The sequence below is a fragment of the Maylandia zebra genome, linkage group LG8 (genome assembly GCF_041146795.1).
Source record: "Maylandia zebra isolate NMK-2024a linkage group LG8, Mzebra_GT3a, whole genome shotgun sequence".
Classification (NCBI taxonomy): domain Eukaryota; kingdom Metazoa; phylum Chordata; class Actinopteri; order Cichliformes; family Cichlidae; genus Maylandia; species Maylandia zebra.
The window spans coordinates 27,108,864-27,130,101 of NC_135174.1; the positions used below are offsets into that span (position 1 = coordinate 27,108,864).

Genomic DNA, 21,238 nt, shown 5'->3' on the forward strand with positions numbered 1-21,238 from the left:
ACTCACACCTTCTGCAAAAACCACCACCACCCCTGCAGTTCTACGTTCCTACTAGGTTTCAGTTTTAAACCAAAACAGTGACGTGCTCTGTGGGTGCTCACTTTTTCGCCCTGCAAATAAATACAACGCTTGATTTCAGCTCAGGCCCTCTCAGGAGGCAGCAAGTCCATTCGAGCCGGTTCGTTCTCCACAGGATAGCACCCACACAACTACACACGCTCTCTCTCTGGGTGAATCGTACCTCTTACCCCTTCCTGGGGTTTTACCCAACAACTACTGAGGCAGGCTATGTGGTTACAATTGTCACTAGCACCTGGAATGGCATAACAGAAAAACTGCAGCAAGAAACTTTCCCTGGAAATATAGGGACTGAACAACTCCCAGCACCATGAAATGTCAGAGTACTGTGGCGTTACCAAACAGTGCAGCCAAATTTTGAATGAATCCTTCTGTGGAGCTTCTGTATAAAACCTTTTTCCAACATAAGACTTCTTTCCCTCAGTGTTCACATCCAGTCTTTGAAGGCTCTAACCAGCTGTGTGCTTGTGTACAAACTCCCTAATAGCCTGACGTTTCAGAGGGTGACTTACATTTTGACATGCCGCTGCTCAATGTCCACTCGGGACAGCTCCTCCTCCTCCAGGTCAGAGTCCCCTCCAGAGCTACTCTCTGTTACATCAGAGTCAAAGGCGCTTTCTGCTGAATGAAGGTTGGCTGAGCCACTCAAATACAACCTCTCCAGCTCCAAGGGCATCGAGCCACTTTTCAGGAAACGACTCAGACCGTCCCGGTTGTTTGACGAGTGGCGCCCGGTCCTCCATGAAGCTGTGGGGGTTGCAGTCTCTGATTTCCGGTTGCTGCCTAGTAGCCGATTCAAGGCCGTGTCCAAGAAGCCACCCAGCTGCTGCTGAATGTGCCGCTCAACCTGCTTTGCCTGTACCACCTGAAGACGTTTGTGCAGGCGTCGCAGTCGGCTCTCGAGCTCAGCCTGGCGGCTGCTATTGATGAGAGTGCGTTCTCTTACATGAACGTCGAGGCTATCTGAGGAGGAACTGCAGGGTATGGGAGGTGCAGGCGTACATGGCGGTGAGCCCTGCTGACTGCTGCCTGGCCGCTCTCCATCAGAACCCTGTGGCTGACTCGTAGGGGTATCTGGATCTGCTTCCTCCAAATTCGCCTGTTCAACTGGGTTAGGGTTGCCGCTGGTAAAGGGAGAAAGTGCAGCTGACTGAAGCACTGGTGGTTCGACATTTTGTCCATCTGTGTTTTGAGAAACCCCAGAGGAATGCCTCCGTTTGAGAGCTCCTTTCAAAGGGATGTGCCCTGTTAAGGTCGCCGTCAAGGTCTCAGAGTCAAAGGGCAGGTTCTGGGGCTGAGAGTCGGTGGCGGCGGGAGGCTTGTCGCCATTCACCGCGACCACACAGCCAGAGCTGGACATGGTGGCCAGCTTCTTGGCCAGGCCGTTGACGGGTGCCATGGGCTGGCCGCTTCCGTTGGTGCCGCCACTCATGAGACTTTTGAGCTGGCCGCCCGACAGTTCAATCGCCTGCCTCTTCCTGAGGAAGTCTCCGCTGCCGTTGAGCAGAGAGTTGGGCAGTATTCTGTGGCTTTTCAGCACAGACTGTTTAATGAGGACTCCTTGCAGCTTAATTGACTCCTTAGTTGAAGGGACAGGTGTCACATCCGGGTAAAGATAAGAAGCCACAAGTGGCTGGAGTTTGCCCAGGGCAGAGGCCTGGGACACAGAGTCAGATTGGGCCTGTGGCTGCTGCTGTTCCTGGTTACCACCTCCGCCACAATAGTCGAGGGGACACTCTTCGGAGGTGGCCTTGCACTTGGCGGGGCCGCTGCTGTGGATGAGGATGTTGCTGGCGTTACCGTTGTTCTCTGCACTGGCTGGTGAGAGACTCGAGGATGGGGCAGCCAGTTTGAAGCGGATGTGGTGAGCTTCGGCTGGGGCGTCGGTGAGAGCGGGCGCCATCGCAGCCATGCAGTGCAGAGGGACGGGCACCGCGGCCTGCTCCACTCCACCCGCTTACTGCCCCACCTGAGGACAGCCTGCAGGGACAAAAAAAACCACAGAAAAGAAATAAAAGTTAAGACTCACCTTATGACCAAAAACCACCCATCATCAAATTCTGATACTATTTCACATGAGGGAGTTGTGTGGTAAATTTCCCATCAGCGCTTAAGCGATAACATTAGTAACCTTATACAGGGATGTGCCTCATAACAAGGTGTAAACAAACATACAGATACTACCTATGTTCATTTAAAACTGAAACCAGCAGCTCCATAAGTGTCATTTATATTCATTCATTCAAAATTACTCAGGTGAGGGAACCATAAGACCTGTTCTTGAAATATGAGAAACCATATTTGATGCAATAAATGCAGTATTTTAGTGACTGTGTTCAGCAACCAAGTATACACAAAAATATGCTTTATTCAAACCACTGCTTGCACAGTGAAATTTCTGTTGTCCACACTTCTTCTTCTATTATGATTATTATTATTGTTATAATAATGATATGAATACAATAATATTATTATTGCAACAATATAACAATAAAAACAACAGTAAGAAGAAGAAGAGGGAGAAAAAGACAAACAGTAATATTTTAAATACTAAGACTTTTGTATTCTTTTTTTTATTACAAAATTACTACAACTGTGTCATACATCAGCCATGATACATCATATATCCAGGGATCATCATACCAGCATAAATTTGTATGGTGACATAATAATGTCATCACAATATCATTACTGTAAAACAATATGCTTTTATGTGCAACAAGCCCAGGCATGTCTGAGAGCGATGAAGATTTGGTGCCTAAAAGGGAAATATTTCAACAATCTCCAATAAAGTGCGGTACCTTACAAAAAAAAACGTACAAGAAAATTGTTCTACTCTAAAGGTGGAAACAAACGTGTGTCACCACTTCAGGAAAAAATTATAATTAAAATAAATAAACTTTAAAAACAAAAACAAAGAAGGCTATGGAGGAGGGGATACTAGTAGCTCCCAAATGTAAACAAGGGTGGATGGAAATTACTGATCCGGTTACATAGTAGTGAAGGAGGACTTTCAGCAACTGATTAAAAAAGCTCAATCAAAGTTACAAGTTATTAAATATTTTTCAGTTTCATTATGTGATAATATTGTGCAGCTACTGAACTGTTACAGGGTTAAGTTGGTTTAGCTATTGTTAAACAGCAATTTTATACTTAAAATGTCCTGGGGAAAAAGCAAACAAGGCCACATTTGTCTTTTGCTGTGTCACTGGATATAATGCTGTGTCACTACTACACTATTGCTGCTGTTGACACTTTATTTCAATAGATTCACACTTCAAATTAGCAATTTCTCATCAATGATATTAGCTCATTAGAAAAGGAGGATGGGCCATGCCCTTCATTTACGTGTACCCACAAGCTTCAAGAATCAAACATGAATAAAGAATTCAGTATTTTCAAGATTATCAAGATTTAATGCTGAGGTTATATCAACCACCCCTAATATGTACAATGGTTTTCTTCACAAGATAGTTAGAAATACTGGGAGAATTTGTATTTGTTTGTTTTTTTGTCAAACAAGGCAACAGGAAAAAGCAGGAACTCCTTGTGTTTACTGTACACCGACTAATCTTGCTGATGTTGGTAGTATCCCACCCCCTCACCCAGCCCCTCTGTTAGCCAGGAAAAATCCATGTTTCATCCATATACTTAAAATATATTCTCCATAATAATTGTATATCATGATGGGAAAAACATGAATGCAGACTGTGCCTGTATACAACAAAACATTAAACAGAAATACTTGCTGTACAGGTTCTGTAAGACTGTACAATGAGTGGAAAATTACTACCACCACCCCAAAAGAAAGTTTCTTGCCTTAAATGTTTATTAAAATATGTTCAATATAAATGTACTAATACTAATGGAAACTCCATGACATTGACTCTTTGACATGCTGCTGACCTGTGAACTGCTAAAGAATAAAACACAAGCAAAGTTGAAGGGTAAGAAAATCCCGGGCAAAAGTGTTTTCAGTCTCTTAAAATACAATCGTTCACTCCAGAACCATTCTTTGGCTGTCACTGAAATCAACAATAATTTGTCAACAGAGGGACCCACAACATCTGGTAAGTACAAAGAAATTAAAATGCACACACTGACCTTGGGGCTGGTGATGCTAAAGACAAAGATGGAATAAACAGACAACTGAGCTAAATCCCAGGCTAATAAATTATTATTCCCACTCCACCCATGCCTGTGTGAACAAGCCCTCATTGTCTTTAACTTAACAAAGCTGCTCTTTAAAGAATACGCTTTGGAAGACATCTTTTTATGAGAGAGGAACAGGAAAAGCCAATGCAAATTGCCCCAAACCCCACTGCCCTACATGTGCCCTGGTAAGTCAGTATGCAGCAGGGTTTCTTACAGTAAGTAGGTGGATTTAGGCCCCAGCATTAGCCCAAAGCACATGATGTCATCCTGACTGGATTCTTGTTTAATTTTCAGCTATTACACCTTTCCCTAAATTATTATCCAATTACATCTGTCAGTAAATTATTCAAATTTAAAGAAAACCTTAAGGACGTCAAACGTGCCAAGTATCTCTTGTATCTATGTTAAACTTTTAGATAAAAAGCCTCCCTTCTCACAATTCAGCAGATAAAAAGCGAGCTGCATGTACGCTGTAGCGTCTGCAGGGCGAGATGAATGGAGGCGGCTCTCAGTATTTTCACCGCAGTTTCTAGTCAGCGCGCACTACGCCATGTTGGTATTTCCGAAGCAGATTATGCAATGCAATTCATCCACCTTAAAAAAAAAAAACAAAAAAAAAAAAACGCCCATTCCGCTTTAAACACACTGAGCGAGTTCATGCAACACGCTGAGCATAGAACGGGGGGTAATTTAAATAACCAACCCTACGGACCGACTGCACCATTAGTGAGCCTCTGTAGAGATGCGACAAAAATAATATCCACATCCAACGTTTAGCAAAGCATAACGCAATCACCAAAATGTCTTCCTGATGTTTACAAAAGCGTTTTGAGAGCACACGGCTATAATAGTCTATTCATAGCCTTGAAGCCACCGAAGAGCAGAGCGATTGTAGCATCGAGACGTGGCTGAATATCTTAAGAAAACATACACGCGAGCAGGAGATCACGCAGCAGGGAAACTCGGCAGATAAATATCTCCTCCGTGGAGCCTGTCACTTCAGACACACTGTGTGCAAATTAACGCTGCTGATGCAAGAAACACAACCTGCCCGCAAGCTTAGCCTCCAGCTGCAGTGAAAAGCTGCCCATCCGCGACACATTAGATCTTTTATTTTGAAGCTCTCCCTTCAATATCTCGGCCGTAAACTTTGAGCTAACCCAGTTAGGCACGTAAACATTTCCAGCCTGCGTAACCTGTGCGCACCGCCCGGGCTGATAGTTTGAGGCGCATAAACGCCCAGCACTGACATGTATTATGAGAGCATAAATAACGAAACGGAGAATTAGCGTGAGAATGAATCCTGGCCTCTTGTTAGCATCTGGCCATCCCCAGAACTTATTTTAAAACGCGCTGGGAGCTAAATGCAGGGTGCAGACATGGTTTGCATTGTAATTAGACCTACAGGAACACATGCGAGGCAGCCCTGTTGTTTTTACATTTAAATCTACAGCGGTCCTCATTCAGTTCGCCAAACAAATGGGGCTCAAATGTGTCAAAAGCGGAGAAGTTGGGGGTAGACCCAGCCAAGTCTAGCTAGCTCGCTAACAAAGAAAAAGGAGGAACCTACCACGTGACGAGGTTGCACTATCCGAGGGAATTTCGGCAACAATCCCCTGCAGTTTCTGGTGGAAAAAAATCCAAGGGTGCTAACACGCACACACACGCACAAAATGTGGCGCGTTGACTCGATCACTCAGCCATCAATTAATATCCATAAAATAATAAATGCAACCAGAGAGCGGAGGAAAAGGGGCCCGGGTCCACAGCGCAGAGCCGCTCGGGTTCGTTCCGGATACAGCAATGGGCGAATCAACGAGCTACACCTTACTCGCCAGCTAGCCTCGCCGAATATAAGGGCAAGGCCGCGAAACCGTCCTTTCTACTCCAAATTACTTCAAACGTAGGCGATTTCACGGCAATCCTTTACCGAAAAGTCCGATTCCCGGTGAGGAAGAGGTAATCCAGACGGCAGTTTGCCGCGAGCCGTTTTCTCTCGTTTTAGGGAGAGACGCTTAGAAAATGGCGGCTAGCTCCTCTCCCTCGGATTTGACTCTGACAAACATAGAAGTGCTGCGCGCGCGCGTGAGTGTGTGCGTATGTGCTAGAGCTGGTAGGCGGGAGACGTTTCTCATAGTCACCACTAGAGTAAAGGGCAGATAAGAAACGACATAAAAGCTCAAAAGAAGATCCCACAGGAGGGCATTGTCTTCCAAAAAAGATACCAGCGGACACACACTTTTATTTTCTTGCTGTACTGGTTCCGCGACCGCTGCTGTTTCTGGTTAAACACGCCATATCTATGCTCCTACTCCAACGGTACACACAGAAAATACCCCTTATGCTTCAAAGACCACCTGTGCGCTAAATATTTACGCGGAAAATCAACAATAACTAACAGGAACGAGGACTACAGCCGGGATCTGCTCCCCTAAGCAGCTATTTTTTGGAAGAATTTGTGCAAACAGAGCCTGCGCCTCTTGTCACTTTTTAACAGGAACAGGATCGCCCACAAACACCACACTACACTACACACAACAAGCTTCATGACGAGGTGCAGCCAGCGGCCACATGAAGGAGCTCTTCTCCACAGTGCTGCGTGTAATAAAATAATAAAAGCCTCACGCTGTGCCCAAACATAGCGCCAACTACCTCCAAACAAGAACAAACTAAGCTAAAACTATAAGGGAATCAATTTAACTCATCAGTCTTAAATGTTTATGTTTAGTGTCAAGTGTTACTGGCCGCATGAAGGAGATCTTCCCCACAGAGCCGCGTGTGAACCTTCATATTGTGCAAAAAACAGCGCCAACTATGTCCGAACAGGCATAAATGAAACAAAACTCAGTTAATGACTAGAAAAAATTGCATTTCCTGCGAAAATGCTGTGTGGATGCCTTACGCTGAAGATTTCTGCTGAAAAAAGCAGAAAAAGTTGAAAAAACAAAAAACATTGCCCTGAGCGAGATTCGAACCTGGCCTTTCTGATCTATAGGCGGCGTCTCACCTTACTGGACCAAACTGATTCTTACAAAGAAGAGGTGGAGAGACTGACAATTCTGGTGAAATTAGCAGAAGCTGCTTAGTATTGTGCTAATAAGAGGTGAAAAGGCTAAACATTTAGCAGAAAAGAGGTGAATCAGAAGAAGTTCTGCTGAAAAGAGGTAAAGAAGCAAAAAGATGAGTTGAAAAGAGGTGTAGAAGTGCTTGCTGAAGATGGCTGTATGTGTAATGACACACTGGAGAGTGTCAAGAAAGCAGAGCGCATGCAAGCAGGGAACATGTGTAGCAACTGTCACAGGTAGGATTCGAAACTCTGCCCCCGGGTCTCACGGCAGCTGCCCTACCCTCTGAGCCAAATGAGTTCTGGTCTCAAGCAAATATATGATGAGAGAGAAAATGTGCACTGTGGAGCAGAAGCTCAAATTAGCAGAAAAGAGGTGAAGAGGAAGAACTTTGTTGTGAAATGAGGTAAAGAAACTGAAATTTGTGCTTAAAACAAGTGAAAAAGCTGAACTCTGAAATCCTGCTAAAACAGTAGTAGAGGCTGATATTTTTCAGCTACTCACTGAGCCAAACTGGTTCTCACGTAACTGAAAAAAGGTGGAAAAGCTTAAAATTCTAATGAAAACAGCAGAAGAGGCTAAGTGCACTGTGGAGCAGGAGCTCTAATTAGCAGAAAAGAGGTGAAGAGGAATAATTTCTGCTGAAAAGAGGTAAAGAAGCAAAAAGCCGAGTTGAAAAGAAGTGTAGAAGCAGAAGTGCTTGCTGAAGATGGCTGTATGTGTAATGACACACTGGAGAGTGTCAAGAAAGCAGAGCGCATGCAAGCAGTGAACATGTGTAGCAGCTGTCACAGGTAGGATTCGAACCTCTGCCACCGGGTCTCACGACAGATGCCCTACCCTCTGAGCCAAATGAGTTCTGGTCACAAGCAAAGATATGATGAGAGGGAAAATGTGCACTGTGGAGCAGCAGCTCAAATTAGCAGAAAAGAGGTGAAGAGGAAGAACTTTGTTGTGAAATGAGGTAAAGAAACTGAAATTTGTGCTTAAAACAAGTGAAAAAGCTGAACTCTGAAATCCTGCTAAAACAGCAGAAGAGGCTGATATTTTTCAGCTACTCATTGAGCCAAACTGGTTCTCACGTAACTGAAAAAAGGTGGAAAAGCTTAAAATTCTAATGAAAACAGCAGAAGAGGCTAAGTGCACTGTGGAGCAGGAGCTCTAATTAGCAGAAAAGAGGTGAAGAGGAATAATTTCTGCTGAAAAGAGGTAAAGAAGCAAAAAGCCGAGTTGAAAAGAAGTGTAGAAGCAGAAGTGCTTGCTGAAGATGGCTGTATGTGTAATGACACACTGGAGAGTGTCAAGAAAGCAGAGCGCATGCAAGCAGTGAACATGTGTAGCAGCTGTCACAGGTAGGATTCGAACCTCTGCCACCGGGTCTCACGACAGATGCCCTACCCTCTGAGCCAAATGAGTTCTGGTCACAAGCAAAGATATGATGAGAGGGAAAATGTGCACTGTGGAGCAGCAGCTCAAATTAGCAGAAAAGAGGTGAAGAGGAAGAACTTTGTTGTGAAATGAGGTAAAGAAACTGAAATTTGTGCTTAAAACAAGTGAAAAAGCTGAACTCTGAAATCCTGCTAAAACAGCAGAAGAGGCTGATATTTTTCAGCTACTCATTGAGCCAAACTGGTTCTCACGTAACTGAAAAAAGGTGGAAAAGCTTAAAATTCTAATGAAAACAGCAGAAGAGGCTGAGTGCACTGTGGAACAGAAGCTCAAATTAGCAGAAAAGAGGTGAAAACAGCAGAAGAGGGTGAGATTTGTGCTGATAAGAGGTGAAACTGCGGAACCAATCAGAGGTACTGCTTCTGTCTGCTTCATCAGGCTGTGTACTTGTATGTATTTCTGCCATAGACTGTTAACCAGAATCTGAGGTCCATATTAGAAAAGCTGCTAAAATCATTAAACTTTGCAGAATTGTAATAAATTATCAATATGAATTACCGGTCTGTGATAGTGTATAAATTTGTAGTTAAAAAAAAAACATGTGGGCCAAGGTGGAATCGAACCCACGACCTCTGGTCTGAAGAGCGGTGTCATTACCAATCGCGCCACCTCTAAGGGGGCGGGCGCTTTGAAAAAAAGGGTGATGAGGAGTCAGAATTAGATCGCGGTGAGACGCGAAAAACGCCGTTTTTTGGAGTTACAAAACGTCGTGTAACTCAAAAACTAGGTGGGATAGAAGCATAATTCTTGCACTGGGTGAATCAGCGGACTTTGGTGTACTTTGACTGCGATTTACATAGCTCTTTGTATCTCCGTCGCGGAGATATGACGAGAGAAGAAACGGCTTCATTTTCGGAATTTGAAAAATGAGAGGAGGACAGATTTCCACCCCTCAAACAAGTCTAACTCATCTCAGAACGGTAATAGGTGAGAAAATAATTCTTGAATTGTGAGTGTCAGGAGTGTCTGAAGATATACAGGGACAAGCCTCATGTCTTAACTTTGCTTCGTTAAGGAGATATGACGATTTGAAAATGCCTTCAGTTTCAGTATTTCAGCTCTGAGTTTCACAACCTCCCCATAGACTTTGAATGGGGAGTTTTTAGACCATGTGTCACTTCGAGGCAAATTGTGAAAAAAACGTAACTCTCACAATAATTATAGTGACACTGTCTTAAAGCCAGCAAAAATACCTACGTTTTGATGTATAATTTGTGGAAGTTGAGTGGAAATTGAGCGAGTAGCAAGGAGTTGTTCAGACATGAAGAGAAAATTCAGAACGGACGAGTGTGCAGTGGGAGTTAATTGCATAGCAACCATAGCAACACATGTATTTTCTGAAAAATCACAAAGTTGTAACTGAAAACTTAAAGAGTCATTACATGAAAACGGTAACAGATATGAAAAAGCTGAATCACACAGGAATAGCCCAATCATCTGAGAACGTTTTAAAGTTTGAATGGAGTTTCTAGGTGAAAGTATGAGGAAGTAGTTAAGTTTCAAAGACAAGCAAGTTTTAGCAGAATTGTAGAAGTTTCCCATTCATTTCAATGGGACAAATTAAAGGAAAAAAGTGTAATATTTTAAAAAGTATAATAGTAATAAGTACCAAAAGATATAGCAGTCGAAAGCAGAAATAGCAGAACAGTTTAGAGTTTGAATGGTAAAAATCGGCTGAAAACTGAGGGAGTAGTTAAGCGGCAAAGAAACGGAGCAACTAGAATAATAAAGGATAAAGAATAAAGAGAAACAGGATCTCAACAGTGTGGATGCCTACGGCATCCACCCAAATATGTCATTCTTAGCAAAATGTTAGGTCAACAAGAAATAAAGTTTCTAAAAAGTTTGTGTATTTTAACCCTATTTATTATAATTTTATTATTTATTAATATATTTATTATAAATATCTACAGTGCTAATTAGATTATTATTACTATGCATTATAATGATTTATTATAATGCATTCTAGTGGCAGATATTTTATTTTTCACCATCTAATTTGAGCAATTTATGACCAGAAAGTTCTGTACTGAGCCACAATACATATTTAATCCTTATAATGAAGGCGACACAGCCTGTTAAGTATCAATTAGTCTGACAACATTATAAAAACGTACTTTCTATGGCATGTTTTAAAACACTTACTTACAGCATTTTCTTTAGAACGGTCTCATGTTTTTGTTGCATTTATACTGCTATCTTTTTTTATTAGCCGCAAAACAAAACTGCAGGATAAAATATATACAAGCATGTTTAAGGCTAAAAAAGTTGCTATAATATACTCTGACTCCTACCTGTGTTTCTGTGAAATTTTTCAATTGTTGCCTAATAGATTTAAAAAAAGAGACCTTTTATTAAAAGTTTTTAATAAAAAGTGACGTTTTCATTTTATTTTGACTGATGTCCAGATGCAGATGAAGCATTTGGGAGGGCCTGGATCACAGGAAGTCTTTGTTATTATAGACAAACCTCTTATTACTTTGTATTATGGAAAACCGATTCTGAGGGGATCAGACCAAAAAAAATGTTCACATCTGACTGATTTTTAATGAAAAGATCATCATGTGGATGGGTGACAAATTAAAGGAAAAATGCAAATCCCTGACCTCAGTAATGAGGGGGGATGTGGTTGCTGGGAAGTTGTAAAGGGGAGTGGGGACTAACAGAGTTATCATCTTATTGTAAGATAAAGTCAGTCTTATCAGTGTTTTGTATCCATGCAATGCTTTAAGTTCAAATGCTATGAGTTCTTTTTTAGGCCTCAAAATTGGCCTTTGGAGGGCGACCTCACATGCAAGCATGACTGGCCCACATTTAGTAGGAATTTTCCTACAAATAACAAAATACTGACACCCACCAAAGAGCTTCTGTTTCTTAAAGAAGATTTTTGCAGAGGTTTAATGAACTCGAGCTTGTTTCTTAAATGGCCATACATAACATAACAAAGACTACTTCCCTTAGCTAAATGTGCATCAGTCATGCTTACAGGTGTAGTCAAACCCAACAGAGGCCCCTTCTGAACTAGGAAAAACCCTCTGCATTACCTTAATTAGTGATACTCAAGCCCCCCTTTTTAAAATAGTATTTTTATTGTATTTTATTTTTTTATTATTTTGCCTTTAAAAATTGTTTTTTTTTTAAATTGGATAGTGAAGAAAGACGTGTCAGCAGTTTGGACTCGAACCCAGGCCACTGTTTTCTGCTTTCAAAAGCTTTTGCAATTTAAGGTAAGATTTAAACAGGTATATACCTGATCAAATAAGTAAACAAATTTCCCCACCTGTGGGACTAAAAGTTTATCTTATCTCATCTAACAAATTGTACTTCCTTCTTCTTGACCTAATTTTGCATATTGCACAATTTCTTTTCATTTTTATTTTTAAGAGATGAAGTAGCAGCTGGGTTGAAGGCTAGCTTATTGGCTACTATTTGTAGCGATGCTGACTGACATCCACATCAATGGAAAAATAAACAATTAATATTTGCCACTGAACAGCTTGTTTCTAAACATTTACATTGTCATTTTGATTTTTTTCCCAGGCTTAATTGTGTCTAAATTGTATTGAGGCTACACACTGAGATATCATTTATCTATTTTTGAATGATAAACCTGAACATCATGTAGCTTCAAATTAATTGAATTTTTGTTTATCATATGAAGGTATTTTAAGCACGGCTCTAGCACAGTGAGTATGTTAACCTAATTTTCTTGGATGGACTTCAAGTTACATTAGGCACAACTTTAATTGAAAAATATGCCCTGTGTTTTGTTGAAATTGTTTAAAAAGTAATATCAGATTCAAGTTTCTCTTTCAAACACTATTTATGGGTTTTATTTTTTATTTTTTGCTAAGGGAGGCTACTTTTCTGCAGCTACTCGCCCATCACTAGATGATCATACTGTTACTCCAGTGTCTCTTGCTTGTCTGGTTTATCTTCTTTGACATTTAAATAAACAACTTTTAATAACATCCTGTGCACTAGAAGATAATCCTATAAACGACTCGTTGCACACTGACAGCCATTTTCCCACACTAAAAGAGAAATTCAACGTAGTTCTCTACTGAGAAGTGTTTTCGTCTAGAAACGGGTACAAACCCGAGCTGAGATGTTTACAAAGTTACATTATATCCTCTCTTGTCTCACTACCATTTAAGCCCACTATTAAATGAAAATGGAAAAAAATATGTGATTTTAGATTGTTTCAGTACCTCTGATCTCCTGATGCTTGTTAAGTATTAAAAATTCTATTCTAACAGGTCTTGCATGGCCTCTGAGCATAATCAGACTACCAGAAAGGACATGCATTATAAACACTTCATTATCTGTGTGTGTGTGGAAATCAAAGGGAGGAAGAAAGCGCTTTACACAACCTGTCATCCACACACTGGTGATGGCAGCTACATTGCAGCCACAGCCACCCTGGGGCGCACTGACAGAGGCGAGGCTGCCGGACAGCTGCCGGACAGCTGCCCTCTGACCACCACCACCAGTAGGCAACGGGTGAAGTGTCTTGCCCAAGGACACAACGACCGAGACTGTCCAAGCCGGGGCTCGAACCGGCAACCTTCCGATTACAAGGCAAAGTCCCAACTCTTGAGCCACTCCCAACTCTTGTACAGTGAAGCAGGGGTATACTTCCATTTAACTCTTGCAAATTACTTTAATAAAATAAAGAAATATACCTTGTCATTTCTTAAGAGAAAAAAACGTTGTTGGCTTCAATCTCTGATCATTTCTGGATTTTCTTTTCTTTTATATTAAAGACTATCATTTTCAAAAATGTTTGTTGTTTTTATAAGAATATTACACTTTTTACAAACATAACTTTTTCAGTGAACCAGTCTTGTCGCTAGTTTCATTTCTGAGAATTTCTGCATTTTTTTCTTGAAAATTTGATTGCCATTTCTTATTGATTTACCACAGTAACTTTTAAAAGTGTGATTTTCACCTCCTAATATTACTTCTTTCCTTTTGTTGTTGCTTTGTATTAACCTAAAATGACCCCCGCAGGTCTTCATGGGACGTGAACGAAAAACATCACAGAAACAAAACAAACCGATTTGTGACTGTTATAACTGGCAAATACCCATCCATCCATTTGCTCTTGCTCCAGGTTACAGCTGATGCAAAGATGTCTCAACTTCCTTGTGCTCCTCCTAGGTGATCCCTTCAGACTTCAAGGATATGTAATCCATCCCACTTGACCAAAATACATCCACAGGGACATGTCCACAGAGTATGCTAATCAGTTGCTCTTCACACGGGTGCTCAAAATCCAGACTACTTATATCCCTGATGTGATCTTTTCTCCAAGGCCATTGGGTGGCTGCAGCACCCCCTGGCTTTAAAATAAAGGTAAATGCATATAACAATTATACCTTTAACTCCATTGTCGGTGAACTCCAATCAATAATCCATGGGATCATTTTCCCAGTTTCCACACATGAAAATATGACACCTAAAATGAAACAAATAAAATAAAAAATAAGATTACTTGAATCATATTTAAAATTTTCAGACAATACATTTAACTATGATGGCGTAGTAGGAAAAGATAGAGGGTTAGGTGATGCGCAAGCCTTTAACTCTTGTGGAATTTTTTGTTTGTACATGTTGCAAGTTACAGATATATAAGCTACTATCAGCTGCTCCCTTAATTCACAAGGCCCTTGTTGGACCATGTTGTTGATTTGGCAGATTTTACTTTTTATTTTACTTCAGTTCTTATGCTGATTGCCAATCCTGATGCTATAGAGAAAGAAAATTCGAACGGGCAAAAACAATTACATGAGTAAATCGATATCAGCACATTACACTAACTAAAAAAATTGTAAATTTACAAGAAAAAAAAAAAGGGGGGGGGCAAATTTTTGAGGAAAAAAATAGCAAACTTTGGAAAATTGCCCAGTGGAAAATGGAAAGAACAACCCTTGAATTTAGGGGCAATTTAACATAAAGAACAGCTCATTTACATGACAAACGTGGGGCTAATTTCTGAGAAAACGAATGCAAATTAAAGAAGGGAAAAAAGGAATATATACAAATAAAATTTATAGCAAATTTAAGTGGAAAAAAACGCAAAATTAGGGTTAATTGCAAATCTGGCACAATTAAAAAATGTAACAAACAAACAAAACTGAAAAATAAAAACAATGCCAGGGTTATATGAAAAACGAGGCGCAGTGTACGTAAAAAATAAATAAATATAAAATTGGCACTGTATGAGAGCGAAGCGGGACGTCAGTATACATGACGTTTTTCCAGTGCTGTACACTGTTGAGGGTCCGTGCACTCCTCCCACCGCTTGCTGCACGTAGACCTGCGCTGCAGCGTAGTGAAAATGAGTTTGTCGCTTGTTGTCTGCCTTAACAACATACTTGGAAAGAGGTGTTGTTGGTCTTTTATTACAAGGAGTTCACATTTCTGATTTTCTTTCAAACTTAATGTTCAAAAGTGAAGCAAAGTCACTCATTGGCTACAAATAAACACTATTTCTCCTATTTTTCTCGTTAATGCGCGACTTTAATCTCGGAATTTGAGCGTTTTTTCTGAATTATACCCTCTTCGCCCGCCCCACTATTTTTTTCTAGGACTCAGTCTTGAGTATCGTCTCCCCAGCTGTTTATTTATTATTTATTATTTATTTATTCATCTGAATGTCCTGCTGCCACGCTAACGCTAGCTAAAGCTAACATCCACTAACGTTATCGTTGCAAATTTTTATAATGAAAAAGTTTTAAATGTCGCTTAATGTCAGCACCACGGTGTAGAAATTAAAATGTAAGTTTACAAAAAGCGGCTCCTTCACTGAACGCTGTGTGAAGGAATGCGCCACTGGAGATTTATGCTATAATCAAACAGTAGTTTCTCCAGTTGCGGAGCTAACAGGCTAATGTTTGGAACTCCCAGGCTGCCAGATAGCAGCCAGCTGAGCTAGCAAGAGATGCTAACGCTCGCTAGCTTGTTTGCTTCCCGATCCCACTCTGACTTCTCAATGACTGCTGCACGTTTAGCAGAAAAGTGCGCTTAAAAACTCCGCCAGCTCAAGCCAAACAACCGGGGGCTTAACGTAATGTGTGTTTTTTTCCTGCCAAGCGGAGCGTTCATTTATTTTAAGAAAATAACAAGACAAAATCTTACTTACCTGCTTGTCCTGTTACTAACCGTTTACGACTCCATAACACCAGCCCCCCCTGCGCTGCTATTGGTCGAGAGACCAGTTCGAGGCTTTCTATTGGCTGCTGCAGATGTCAATCTTTGCAAATGCCCGTACAGCGGAAATGTGGACGAAAGTTCATAGCATGAAACTTCATTATCCCAAAATATATTGTTTTTATTTGAAAATGTTTCACAACTTACCCGTTATTTATGAAGCACACCTTTTACTGCCCCATTACGCGACTGTTCTCACTCAAAGTAACTACACTGTCTCCCATTTTGATGCTTTGCTTTTGGGGACTACTGCTTAGAAATGAGCCACTGGTTTTCACTGCACAATAAAAAAAACGCAAACATAAAGCTAATGGCAGCGCGTGAGTTTGTTTACTATATTCTGTTGCATCGTATTTCTAAGCAGATAAGAGCTGGCGGGGTGATATTTCACCGGTGAAAGGCACAATAGCGGGTAAACCCCTTACAAGAATGGAGATTCACTTGAAGCTGCTGATGCTTACTTACAGGCAACGGAGACAGGATGGGTGGATATATAAGTCAGTGAGGCAGCATTGTGCTGGCTGCATGAATATCCAGCGGTTAGCATCGCAGAGGGGCAAACTGTGGGGCTGTGTCAGTAAAGCTTAAGTCTGACCTTTCTCAGGTACGTGCAGGGGGAGTGAAAATGACTCAGGAGCAGAGGCCTGGCCGAGGGTGAAGCCTTTTCAACATTTAGAGCAGGGGTGTCAAACTCATCTTAGCCCAGCAGCCACATGCAGCCCAGTTTGATCTTAGGCGAGCCAGGCCAGTAAAACCACTGACAAATTTCCCCTTTCTTTAAGTGTGAAGAAGCAGATTTTGGGCTGGGCACCTGGGCTGTGCGCAAGATTTTAAAAAGCTGAAACCATAAGAGTTAAGCAGGTCTCCATACCCCACTCTGTTAAAAACAACCACAAAAGGTAATATTTAAAAAATAAATGCAAAAATAAAAATATATCCAAGTTATTCCACAGTCATTGAGTACAGTGTAATTACATGTGCGTTACAGTTTGCAAATCACCTTGGAAAAAACCTTCACATCTGGAGTTTTTGTAAGTATACAGCTTCAGTATTTTAGATATTTGTGGTTCAAACAATTTGAAAAACTTACCTTTTCATGCATTTTCATTTCTGTGTAGTCAGGCGAACATCACCACATTTTACTGAAAAACTACAGTTGTTAATGGATTCAGAGTGGGACCAGTGGGATCATTTGGCAGCTGGTTCTGGCTCTTGGGCCACATGTTTAACCACTGCACTGTATGAACTTTGTAAGCATCCCTTTCCCCTCTTTTTTTATTCAAATGTCACCATTTACATGTAAAAAAAAATGCATCTTTTGAGGAGGTATTTGAGATTTTTCGCATTGCCTTTTCATTCTTCAGCTGCTGAATTGATATATCTTCTACGCCTCTTACATGGCACTGAATTTAAATATGAATTTCTATTCAAGCCAGTAAATTAATAATCTGGCTCCGAATGTGAGGCAGACCTTAGCCAACATCAGTGGTCAACCTCACTGTTGTTGGTGAAAGAGAAATATTTGGAATATTGTGTGCTCGTTGATGGTCATGTGGTCAAAACTTCAGGGACACACATGTTTCACTTATCTACACACCTATGAGATGCGTCTGTTATTCTGAAATCAAATACTTCTACTGCATGAGGGTGAAAATTAACTCCCTAAAGACCAAAACTATGGGCCTGGCCCAGAAAATCCTTTAATAAAAAAAAATGCACCTGCAAATTTAATTTAAAAAAAGAAGCTGGAATCCTGAGCCAGAGAGCAAGACCTCCTTTAACCTTCTCCCTTGAAAATTTGACATAATATCACCAGGCATCTTTTTCTTGTTACGTTTTTCTCTTCTTGTAACAAATGAAAAGGTGCAATTTCAGCTGAGCATTCACTGAGTTTGCTGTCATCACATGGAGACATATATTAAACTTTAGAATGAATACAGCAGTACTTGATGTCTTTATGACTCAAAAAACCTTTCTACATCTAGAAACTTTCCATACATTTTGACTCTTAAGTAATAGTGGAAAGCCATTCAGTGGTCCAATTTTGGCAGGTATGAAAAGGATGAAGAGTGGAAAGGTGGCTGTTCCAGATGACATAACTGTGTGGGTATGGGGATGTCTAGGAGAGAGGGCAGTAGACATTTTAACCAGGAATTTTTACAACACGGTAGCGAGACAGGCAGCGATGGATACCGTAGTTTGGAGACGGTGGCACTGGCAAAAAGACTGGAGGCCGAGCAGATGTTAAGATTTTCTTTGGGAGAGAGTAGGATGGACAAGATTCAGGTCGAGCAGTTTGGAGACAACGTTAGAGAGCCAAGGCTGAGAAGGGCTGGACATGTGCAGAGGATGGAGAGTGGATATAGTGGAGAAAGGATGTTGAAGATGGAGCTGCCAGGCAGGAGGAGAAGAGCAAGACCTCAAGGGAAGTTAATGGATGTTGTGAAGGAAGACATGAAGAAAGGTCACAGAAAACGATGGTAGGGATAGGGTGGGATGTAAGCAGAGGATCTGCTGTGGTGATTCCTAAAGGAAGTACCTGGAAGAAGAAGAAGAAGAAGAAGAAGAAGAAGAAGAAGAAGAAGAAGAAGAAGAAGAGGTCCTGTTCTGAGACCGTGTTGGATGTGTGACAGCCTGGATACATTACTGGCCAGTCAAATTTCTTGAAATCATCCACCAAATTTTAAACAGGACCTTACATGGACTTCACTGCACTATGAAACACTTTATTATTCACATGACATGCTCACATTTTCCAGCTGCATTATCATTGTTTTTGTCTTTTTCACATTTTCAGTTTTCTCAATTCTTCCTTTTCTTTGTCTTTTCTGCAACCTTTCCACCTTCATTTCAGCTCATCCTTCCACCCAGCCTCACATACACACATTTAGATTATGTACAGTGGCACAAGAAGTTCATGTTTTATTTATTATTATTTGTCACATCCTTTATTTGTGCAGGAGATTTTTCTAAAGATATGCCAACAAGAGGGCAGCAGAGATTGTAACAACTCTAAACTTAAACAATCAGATAAATACAGTGTTAACATCATTTCAACAGGGTTAAAACAGATAAACAAATTAAAAAAACTTCAGCGAAACTTTATGATCAGATCAATAAATAAACTCGTATGTGTGAGTGCTGTACTGATTCTAAATCAGTCTAAGGTTTACATAGACGTACAGGAATGACCGTTTAGCTGCATACAGAGAACAGTGGTGGTCTACCAGAGTGCTATAGCAAGTAATAAAAGTGCATAAAGTCCAGTTTGATTTAAATGGGTCAAATAAATAAACCAGTTTAATAAAAATATGTTCCTCAAAATAATGCATTAGTAAGTGGGCTGGTTCTTGTAGAGCAATTTTCTACTCGAGTTCTCAAAGTGATTTATACAACTGACCACATTCACCCATTAACACAAGCTTTTCTCATTTACATTCACACTCAGGGGTTCACTTGCATCAGTATTACATTCAAGGATACTTCAGTACAGGGATACAGGAATCAAACCATGAGCTCTATGTCCTGAGCTACAGCCACCCACCAAAAAACCCCCTAATTTTCATAAAATGCAAGTTACAGTAATTCAACAAAGTAAGAACAGCTGACGAAATCGAGTTTTTCTTCATGCGGTGATAGAAACAGGAAACCTAATAGGAGGCTGTCACAAAATCTTTTTGTTTTGACATTTAAATGGTTTGGGGCTCTGTCTATCTGCATTTAACACCAACTTAGGGAGAGTTAACTGAGAATTAACACCATTAGTCTTCAGGATACTGTCATCATAATGCTCTGATGCTGAGGAGGATGTTTCACTTAATCCTCTGGAAAGTTCACCTTCTTTACCTCATTTTAAACATCGGTGGTTCATCTGATAGCAACATGTAAATGTAGTTATATGGAAATAACACTAGATGGAGCTGAGACATAACACATCACCGGACTGAAGCTAGAACCTGTAAAATGGTCACTCAGATATTCACTATGCACAAATGTGCTACTTTTAATTTGCTTTTATAATCAGCATCCAAGCATATAATGCCCTACTGCATGCATGGCAAGTCTTAAACATGTGTAGGGGGATGAAATTCAGTTCTGTTACCTTTTTATGCCATTAAAACTGCATCTACATTTACTTACAGCAGTTTGCAGTTACAGTTAACCACAGGAAAAATTATAAGTGCATTCAGCTACAAAACAGTGTGATATAATCCTTTACTTAAATCTGTATTTATTGAGCTAAAATATATTAAATTCCCACATTTTTCTCCCTTAAACGCCTCTTTAGGTAGATTTAACTCTGTATAATCACTTTTCTCAGACCGCTCTGCAGCATATTCTTCATTAAAAGGATATTTTCATCTATAATACTAATGAACAGAAAAATGCTCATTAAAATCCATCTCACACCCAGAAGAGCAGTCAAAGACTCCTCACAGAAAGTCCAATTTCATCAGCAGTACTCTTTTTTTCTGCTGAATTTTAATTTGTAAATTGTAATTAGATCCTTTTCAATTTAATTTTAGAACAGCTTCCACAATTTTTTCCAGCAGTTACAGAGACGTTTCCCTTTGGGGGAAGATATGAAAGTTTTTCTTGTTCTTATTCTCAACGATATTTTTAGATTTGTCAGAGTCTGTGGATTCAGTCTGAAGGTAATACAGGTATGAGACAGCAGACCGCTCCATCTGTGCAAAGATGAACATTATGCAAATGCTCATCTCAATACCGATAACACATCCATTCCTAAAAAAGTCACAAAAGAGTAGGAAAAATGCTAAAACTTTACTTGGAGATGCAACACTATATTTGATGACGATGGGTCTCTTTTACTTTATTTAATATGAATTATGAGTTTGCTGAACAACTTCAGTGTTTAGTGTCGACTGTACATAAAAGATGGAGATAGCTTGCTTGACTTAAAATAACTGAAGTGTTTACAACACACCAGACTCCATTATTTTATCAGATAATTCAATTAAAATGCTCAGATATGGTCACCATGGTCACCAACAGCATAAGCACAGTCAAAAGTTCCAGTTTGGGGGCTACAGTTAGCGTAGGTTGGGCTTAGAAAGCACAGATCAGCTACAGCTAACTGCTAATGAAAGCGACCACATTCCCAACTTTAAGCCTTACCATTATCCATGTGGGTGAGTTAACAAAAAACCCTTACAGCTATAAAGTATTTATGAGGGTGAAAACTATCCATGGAGGCCAAAAATGCTTTTTGCACAAGGCTGTAAACATGTTTATTTCTGCTGTAAATTTGGACA

General features: G+C 40.5%; 1 protein-coding gene across 4 annotated transcripts in view; it reads right to left on the minus strand.

The window, feature by feature from the left end:
- Nucleotides 1-15,929, minus strand: part of LOC101467146 (KAT8 regulatory NSL complex subunit 1) — a 45,383-nt gene extending 29,454 nt beyond the window's left edge. For 2 of the 4 annotated variants that reach the window (XM_076887723.1, XM_012923201.5), the window contains exons 1-2: nucleotides 5,804-6,396; nucleotides 591-2,058 (exon numbers count right to left, since the gene is read on the minus strand). In XM_076887723.1, the coding sequence (XP_076743838.1) occupies nucleotides 591-1,990 (1,400 nt within the window). In that variant the 5' untranslated portion in view covers nucleotides 1,991-2,058; nucleotides 5,804-6,396. Of the gene's footprint in view, nucleotides 1-590; nucleotides 2,059-5,803; nucleotides 6,397-13,836; nucleotides 14,084-14,128; nucleotides 14,209-15,894 lie in introns of those variants that run through there. The other 2 variants (XM_076887720.1, XM_076887722.1) reach the window with 2 other exon arrangements.
- Between the last annotated feature and the right edge of the window lie 5,309 nt (nucleotides 15,930-21,238).